The 9,432-nt window shown below is 41.5% G+C and overlaps 1 protein-coding gene and 1 pseudogene across 1 annotated transcript in view; both read left to right on the top strand.

Moving 5' to 3' along the window:
- Window positions 1-1,150: 1,150 nt before the first annotated feature.
- Gba3 (glucosylceramidase beta 3) overlaps window positions 1,151-9,432 on the top strand; it is a 146,443-nt gene continuing 138,161 nt past the window's right edge. Inside the window, exon 1 of the mRNA NM_001395627.1 lies at window positions 1,151-1,225. Within this exon, the coding sequence (NP_001382556.1) occupies window positions 1,168-1,225 (58 nt within the window). The 5' untranslated portion in view covers window positions 1,151-1,167. The remainder of the gene's footprint in view (window positions 1,226-9,432) is intronic.
- On the top strand, window positions 6,658-7,012 carry Cycs-ps3 (cytochrome c, somatic, pseudogene 3; annotated as a pseudogene).

Genomic DNA, 9,432 nt, shown 5'->3' with positions numbered 1-9,432 from the left:
CCTATGGAGCCAGGAGGGACTGCTGCATACCTGAAACCCTGAGATGTTCAATTTTCCGTTTTAACCCATTTGTGAGCCTAAATAATTGCAACACTGCCATCTAGTGCTCCGTGATGAAAAGATTTTGCACCCCTCCCCCCATTTGGTTTATACAGACTGTTCCAGAACTGAATATGGTTTGGATTAAATAACTCCACCTGCCTTGCTGATGTTTATGTCTCCAAGTATGGAATTTTAAGTGCCTTAAGGGACTCCTCATCTTCTGTGCATGTTTAAGCATTTCCTCCTTCTTAGGGTTCCCACTCCCTCTTCCCTTTTCAGTCCTTATCCCCTGAACAGAGAGCAGCTCAGTCCAGAGTTGCAGAAATGGAACAAGTTTTCTTTGCTCAACCCATTTCTGTACAAGGATATTTTAAAATAAACTTTTAAGTGTAGATTGTTTTTGTCTTAAAGAAAAGTTGCAATGCTAATTCAGGGAGTCCCAAAGGATACCCGATTCGTGCTGTCTCCCCGTCAGGAGCAATGTACACACACCCCTGGCTGCACCCATCCAAGGTCTGTCCATTGGTAGAAATAATACACAGTTAGACAGGGGGCCATGCACTTTCGGAAATAGAGGCCTAGGAATCAGCAAGGGAGGCCAAAGGGAGCAAGGCAAGTCAGACTATATAAAAGTTTCGAGCTTGGGCTGTCATCCTACCCCTCCATAATCATACCAGAAGCCAGAAAACCATAAACCAATGCCTTCGACACCCTTTCGCCAAAGACACACACAGGCACACACTGAGATGGGGAATGATTGGGTAGGAGAATACTCTAGAAGAATTTTGTAACTTACAAACCATGCCCATGTGCTACATTAAAACAGAAAAGATTAACTTGGACATAATGTCGGGCGGTCCAAGTCTGTTAAGAACAATGGAGAGAGCTGGGGGAAGAAAGCCTAATCCTTATCTTAGACAACATGACCCAGAGTCTTGTCACAGCGGTGGTCACTTGATGTGGTCCTCCAGCCTTGAGCTCTTCTTTATTTCACTTGTTTGTTCTCTGAGGCTCTGGTCTGGGGTGAGAGGTCATCAGTCTCCACAGCTGCTAAACTCCTCTGGCTAAAGTCCGGAACTCCAGTTAGCTCCTGTTAGTGGAGTTGATAATTCTACCTCTGCAGTCATGGCTTTCCCTGTGGGATTCGGATGGGGAGCAGCCACGGCTGCATACCAAGTAGAAGGTAGGAGAAGCATCTTCTCGAACTTTGGGGCTGGTGGGTGAAGGGAGGGGGGTGAAGTGAACAGGCAAAGCTAGAAAATACTAAAGCCTATAAATGAAGCTTTCTCTTTTTAGAAGACACATCCTTTTCTCTCCTTCCTCTGACACAAGACATGGTGGGTGAGGGGTAAGGATGGGATGCAGCTGCTTTCCACTCAGTCTGAAAAGTCAAGTTTAGGTCGGATAAGCTGCTTTCATGATTGGGTTCTTGAACAAATTTGCCAAGTGTTTAAAAAAGATGTTTCCTCCTACTAGTTAGAAGAGTGTTGAGTAAATTTCTTCCAAGAGCTCTTCATTACTTGGGAAACAAGCTCTGCTCCACGTGAGCCAGAGTTTAGCACTGTCTTGAACACATCACCCATTCCCTGGGTTAGCTCATAAGAGAGGAATAAGAAACTATCAGACATAAATGAACTTTCAGGTAAGTGTAGGTGAGCTTCATGTCTTAGCTCCAATCTCTAACCCTATGGACGAACACACAGAGTGATGATATGCCCTGCCTGTCACGCACACACAGAAAACTTGCATTTCCTTTTCTAAAACATGTGTATCCCCCTGTCCTTTGACACAATGAAGAATTATTTTCTTCTTTGTTTGTTTATTCTTATCATATATATTACATACCATCTCAGTTTTCCCTCCTTTTTTCCTCTGTTTCCTGCCCCCCAAACCCTTTCCCAGATCCATTCCTCCTCCATTTCCTTCAGCAGGCGTCAAAATGACCCACGAGTGGCCAAGAGTCAGAGACAGTCCCCACTTCCACTTTTAGGAGTCTCACAAGACCAAGCTACACAACCATAATATATATGTAGAGGGCCTAGGTCAGAGGCATGAAGGTTCTCTGGTTATCATTTAGGTCTCTGTGAGCTTCTGTGAGCCCTGTTTAGTTGATTCTGTGGGTTTGCAATGAGGAATTCTTAACAACTACCACAGAGAAAATATTTATGTGGCCACAGAAGTGTGTGGTGAAACCCCATGTTAAAGAAAGGTAAAAGGTTTCTTGTAGCCTTCTATGATGCCAAGCTGTGAGGCTTAAGCAACTAAAATGTGTTCTCTGATCATCCCAGATGCTAGTACTAGCTGTTTGAAGATGCAATTGACTAAGTTGTACTGGGGTCGGGTAGAGAGGTAGTATCTGATGTCCTTATACAAATAAAGAAATTTGAATATAGAAAGGGACACATGAGACCACCATGTGACAATAGGTATGGGAATTGGAGTGACAGAGCTGTAAGTGAAGAAACCCCAATGTTCATTATCCACCCTAGGACACACTGAGAAGAGGCCAGAGAGGCTTGTGTAGTTATGGAACTAGTAGCAGCAGGGCTCTGCGGACACCTCAAGGTTGAGCTGCTCTTTTAAAAGAAGATACAGAGATCAGATATCTGCTCATTGTGTGAGACTTTCTTACTGGAACTAACACATGAATGGAAACAGGTCAGTCAATTAAATAATTTCTGACTGTATAAAGGCTGGACTGCCCATCAGTTACCAATGATGAGTTATGAGGAAGGCTGGAAACCCTCCCAGGACAACAGAAGCAGTGTCATTTCACCTAAAGCTTAAAGAATGAGAAGGGACGGTTGGGGATTTAGCTCAGTTGTAGAGCGCTTGCCTAGGAAGCGCAAGGCCCTGGGTTCGGCCCCAGCTCCGAAAAAAAAAGAACCAAAAAAAAAAAAAAAAAGAATGAGAAGGGAGCCATCTGAATGGGGAACATTTTCTAGGAAGAGTGACAGAAGACAGGTTCACCTCTGCATAGCCAAGGCTGCTTTGGTCCCAAGCTTTTAATTCCAGACCTGCAAAGAAGGACAGGAGCTTTGATGCTCTTGCTATGACTGCCGTATACAAGGCATCTCCATGGGAGGATGAGTGCTATGATGTAAAGGTCCTTTGAAAGGGTGTCTGAGTATGCTTTGGCCAGCAGGGATTCTGTGCCACATCTCCGCTAAATGGTCTTCACTTCGAGATAATTTTCATCTGCTCAGGTGGATTATAGAAAGGGTGTTCCTTTAGGGCAAAGGAAATGATCTTTGTTCCCTTTCTTTTTGGAAGGGAGGACCACCAGCTCAGGTAGAAGGTGTCATTTCTTTGGAAGAGTGTGAGTAGGACTAGGTTCTAGAAGCACAGAGCATTGAGGTTTTGATGATGCTTTCTGGAGCAAGGCTTTATAGATGCAGGACCCATATCTACTTCTTCCTACCTTAATGAATTTGGCAAATTGTTTACTTCCTCTTATTTTTAAAACCTTCATATTTTATGTACGTGGGTGCTTTGCCTACAGACATGTCTAGGCACCATTTGTATGCTTCTGCCCATAGATCTTCTGGAACTGGAGCTCCAGACAGCTGTGGGCCATCATGTGAATACTGGGAACTAAACCCAGGTCTTCCATAACAGTGGCTATTACTTTTGTTCAATAATCTATTTGTCCTGCCCCCTTTCTTCTTGTTGTTACAAGGAAATGAACAGAATTTGGACAAATGAAATTTAACAGAGTTTATCTGAATAAAAACAGTATCCCAGAGAACTCCACCTCGCAATGACAGCAGACAGTGATTATAGGTCAAGGAATGAAGTGACAGAGCAATCACTGCATGGGCATAGGTCAACAGGTGCCTTACTTGAACATGACTTACAGTTTGGAGCCTCTGATTGACTGATAGAATGGCTTCTAAGATTGCCCAAAACTTTGTTATTTTAGTGTCTTTGGACAGGGGTGTTACATACTCAGACCTCTCAGTAGCTCTGGTTACTGCACATAACCAAACCAAGGTCTAACTGGTGAGCGTTCCATCAGGGATGGGCAAGGACTCACAAGAACCACCCCTAGGTTGAGGCACTACATGGAGTCAGAAGCTTTGAAGAGAGAAAATCCATTTTCTTAAAAAAAATAAGCCACCTAAAATGTTGCTCATGTATATACTAGTGAAACTTACTGGACTCAGTAGGAGCTGTATATATACCTGATATATACAGAAGAAGAGAACATGAGTTTAAGAAGAATATAGTGGAACCATGGGAAAATGGATATGAGCAAAATACATTGTACTCTACTGTGTGTTAGGTTGTAGTTATTTATATTTAAGCTAGATTTCAATTCACTTTGTTTAGAAAGAGCTTTGGGTGAAATTTTATTGATTTCAAGTCTTCCTTCTTTGTTAGCCTACTAGTTTTGAATGCTAACTGAAACCTTGGCATTGCTACCTGGTCACCGCTAAAATGAGCTTGTGTGGTTTCAGTGTTCGCTTCAGAATTCACAGTGTCAAATTAATTAGATGATTCTTTATATCTTCAAATTTTCAGGTTTATTTATTTAGTCTTGTGTATATGAGTGTTTTGCCTACATGACAAGTATGTGTGGCAACCACACGCATGTCTGGTGCCCGGAGGTAATAAGAGGGCATTTGGATTCCCTCAGAACTGGTGTTAGAGATGTTTATGAGCAACCACGTGGATGCTGGGAATTTAACCCCGTCTTTGACAAGAACGGCAAGTGCTTTAACCAATGACTCATCTCTCTAGCTACTCTGTGCTCTCCTTCCAACATTTTTACTATTGTAACCACAGTGGGATCACTTGATGTACCAAGGATACTATATTTGAGACACTCCCCAATAACCTATTGGGGCGAATATTTTGATAGATGTTAGGAAAATGTAATAAGAAATTAAAGTACCCTCTTTAATAAAGAAATTAAAGGAGAATACCTATGAGAAAAACTTATCAAACTCAAACAATTAAAAGTTTAGGCAGTAAAGATAGTTCATTGGTATAAAAGTCCATCTGGTCTTGGTGTTTGGGGCATGAAGGCAATTAAGACTCACAGTCGCTACAAACTTATCTTACTAAAAACCACCTTCTTCTTCTTCTTCTTCTTCTTCTTCTTCTTCTTCTTCTTCTTCTTCTTCTTCTTCTTCTTCTTCTTCTTCTTCTTCTTCTTCTTCTTCTCCTCCTCCTCCTCCTCCTCCTCCTCCTCCTCTTCCTCCTCTTCCTCCTCCTCCTCCTTCTTCTTTTCTTCTCCTCCTCCTCTTCTTCTTCTTCTTCTTCTTCTTCTTCTTCTTCTCCTCCTCCTCCTCCTCCTCCTCCTCCTCCTCCTTCTCCTTCTCCTCCTCCTTCTCCTTCTCCTTCTCCTTCTTTTCTTCTTCTTTTCTTTCTTTTTATTTTTTTGTAGTTACCCTGGCAATACAGCTGTACTCCACCTAGAGAACTAAAAATATCAAACTTGTTTATTCCAAAATTGCCTTCTTAAATTTTTTTCTTTTTGGTTACTTTATGTGTGTGGATGTTTGGCTGCTTGTTTGGCAGTGTACTGTATGTGCCCTTGGTGTCCATGGAGGCCAAAAGAGGGCATCAGATCCTCTGGAACTGGAGTTACAAACAGTTATGAGCTGACACGTGGCTGCTGGGAATTGAACCTAGGTTCTCAGGAGGAGAAGCCAGTAGTTTTAAAGACTAAGCAGTTTCTCTAGCCCCAAAAGACTTTTGAGAAGTCTAGTTAGATTTAAGTGAGTTATTTTTATTTAATCCTTTCCTAGAGTTTGTCTAGTAAAAAGTTGTTCAAGTAAGGTGAAAATTCTCAAAACACAGTTTATTGAGCTCAGATTTGATAGGGAACTCACCCATGACCCACCACATGCTGTAAATATCAATGGATCAGACGGGTCCTTCAAAACTGTGTTTGATGTTCCCGGGCTTCCTGTGTATACAATTTAGACCTCACCTCTCATGCTGAGCTGTTAAGAGGGAAACTTCATACAAATCAATTTAGCAGAGTTTAACTGAGCAAAGAAATGATTTATAAATTGGGTCATTCTCCGATCCAGTTAAGATTTAATAACTTCACTTAGTGATGTGGATAGATAATACTTAAAGACAGAAAAAGGAGGCGATATACAGAAATAGTCTAGTGACACTCAACATTTGCCTAATTTGGGCATGTCTGAGTAGTTAGCAGCTTGTGACTAAGTTCTTGACTGCTATGATTGTCCAAACCTCAGGTAGTTGTCACAAGTACACACTCCTTCCTGAGAGAGCTTGCATCTATTTACATATTAAATAAGGTTACGCTTTTCTATGTATATGAACAGTTCCAGAGCAAATTCTATTAACATTCTGCACTTTGTAAAGTGGGGGAAACTATAGCATATACTACAGAGCAGTCATGTACTGTAAGTGTTTTGTACTGATATGGCCTCTAGGTATAACCATGTTTAGGGGGAGGGACAGAAGCATTGCCGAGGATCCCCCACTGTAGAACTCTATAGATAACTTGGTATAAGCGCACAATTAGGACATCAGTACATAGGCACAGGCTGGCATGTCCTTGGGCTAGAGAGCGGGACGTCTGAGAGTGTGAACATTTGGTGGTGTTGACCAGACTACAGTGAATTTAAAATGGGTGATGTTGAAAAAGGCAAGAAGATTTTTGTTCAGAAGTGTGCCCAGTGTCACACTGGAAGAAAGAGGCAAGTATGAGACTGGACCAAACCTCCAAGGTCTGTTTGGGAGGAAGACAGGCCAGGCTGCTGGATTCGCTTACACAAATGCCAAGAAGAACCAAGGCATCACCTGGGGAGAGGATACCCTGATGGAGGATTTGGAGGATCCCAAAAAGTACACACTTGGAACAAAAAAGATCTTCGCTGGAATTAAGAAGAAGGGGGAAAGGGCAGACCTAATAGATTATCTTAAAAAGGCTACTAATGAGTTATTCCACTGCCATATTTATTACAAAAGAAATGTCTCGTGACTTTTAATGTATACCATAATTTAATTCATACACCAAATTCAGATCATGAATAGCTAACAACGTTTTCACTGGGCAGCCCTGATATAAGTAAAACTGACTTGTTGTAAAGTGGATACAATCTTTTTAAAAGTAACACTTCCAGTTGTATACATGCCATCACTGCTCTCCCTTTCTCAAGATAAGATTGGACTTAATTAGTAATGTTTTACTTTCCATACATATGGGAGTGTTGTCTCAAACCTATTGAATGGTTTTACACATACACATACACACACACACACACACACACACACACACACACATATATGGGTGTATGAATATGTTTAAACACTGGGAAAATTCTATCACTGTCCTAGAAATAAGAAGATTCACCTATGTTTCACTTTGTGTTCACTGGCCTTTTACAGGCAATGGTAAACGCGAGAAAGGAACTACTCTTGACAATGCTGTTTTAATTAGGGTTCCCTACATCAATGATGCTTCCTTTTACCACTGAAAGGCATTTATTGTGGTTTATGTATGATATCAAATAAAGAGTATTTAACACTTAAAAACTAAGTACACATTTAGTTTTGTAAGTGTACAGTGGGTTTCAGTTACCAAACACAGTTCAATTGAGGACCTAGGGCTACCTTAGCCAGACTATTCTGTCTTTTTGTCTGTCTGGAGGTAGTCTTTCCCATGCTCTTCTGAACTGGGCTTGGTTCAGCCTTATGTTAAAGTCTTTGTTGCCCCTACCTGGCTGTTGTATGTTAACACTTTATCAATAGATTCTAGACTGGGGAACTTGACCAATGTACTGTGTTCAATCCTCAGCCTGTCACCTTTATTGACTCACCGAATGACTTCTTTGTGCTTGCTTGTTCTACTTTAGAGGAGCTGGGTTTGAGTTTTACTTTAAACACTTCTTAGTATAACAAGGGTAGATGAAATATGCATTTCTCATCTTCCTTAAGTTTAGAATATGAAGTAGCCATGTTCACTCTATAGATGTGGTCTGGGTAAGCTTATGTAATTGGAGCACTAGAATGCCTGGCCCATGGTGCTCAGTAATACCACCACAAATATTCCTATGAGTACCAATACTATCATTGATCTTTCTCTTTGGGCTATGTTCACCCCAGCTTGTACTTGAGAGCAGAGAAACATCATCTGCCTCCTTTAGTGGGACGCCCATTTCTTGCTCTGACTATAAGTTACACACACCCAGTCCTTTCTTGTTCTTGATTATTTCTTTGAGCAGGTGTGGTGAGAGGCTGTTTCACCGTCTTGCACATCATTGTTTCAATTCCCGATGCAGGAAGTCCAAATGTGCTTAGTCAGATCAAGCTGGCCTGAGTTTAGAAGCTGAGGTCAGCTTGTCACTTTTTCCTTTGGAAAACCTTTGAATTTGGGTTACACCTCAGTCTATGGGACCTTTAAAAGTCACAGCCATTGAGCAAAAGGAGGACTGAATGAGAATGGTATTTGGAAAAACAATTTAGCAATTCAGTGACTCCATTCTGAAACATCGTCATGTATATCTTTTCATCAATTTTCAAAGCATGGTTGTCTGTGTAGGTGTATTTGTTTTCATTCTCTTGGGAGCTCTGTGGGATTCCTGCACTTAAAATTGAGATATTATGAAACTTTGGTGTGGAACAGAGGGCAGTGTCAGACTCTTTGCAAGTGGGGCCAGTGGAGAAGCTCAGGGCTTGGCCTTCTGACCATCTTTCTCATTATATCCTGACTAGATTATATATCTTACCAGAACCATGGCCTTCCTCTCGTGCCTCTTATTCTCCCTGCTTCTCTTCTGGCCACTTCACTGTTTATAGTTCTGAAGAAGAGTTTAATGTTTATTAATAATGGTTTGCTGTGCAGTGCCTTGGGCCTCTTGGAAGGTACAATATAAATCTCATAAATAAATAATAAATAAGTGGTATAACCAGGAGAGAAATTATGCATTTTAGGTGAGTTGTAAAGAACATAGCACGACCTATAAAATGTATTTGTTGGAGTAAAGAGACAGGGAGGAAACTGCAGACAATCATTTTACATACAGAAATGAGGCATGCCATCATTTTATGCATAGAAAACTCACCAAGATTTTTAACCCTCAGGAAGCTGTCTCTGTGCACTTTTTGGGCTAGATGGCAGGTAAGGAACAAAGTTGTGTGTGTGTGTGTGGGGGGGGGAGCTCAGTGTTCATTTCCTTCACATGCCACAGAGGAACTATGAAAATGACATTTAGAACCCGAGCCTATGGCTCTTAGAAGCTTGTAACTGTGGGTGATTTTGGAGAGGGCTCTTAAGGAGTAAATGCAATCTGTAAAACCCCACAAGTCCTGAGCAAAGTCCAAACTACCCCATTATGGCTTCCTGATGTGTCTGGGGTTTGTGGTTCTAAAGGAGGCAAAGGATCCTGGTTTATGAATGTC

Source organism: Rattus norvegicus, chromosome 14 (assembly GCF_036323735.1).
Source record: "Rattus norvegicus strain BN/NHsdMcwi chromosome 14, GRCr8, whole genome shotgun sequence".
Taxonomy (NCBI): Eukaryota; Metazoa; Chordata; class Mammalia; order Rodentia; family Muridae; genus Rattus; species Rattus norvegicus.
Note: the sequence above shows the minus strand (reverse complement) of the source record. Positions and strands in the feature narration are given on the sequence as shown.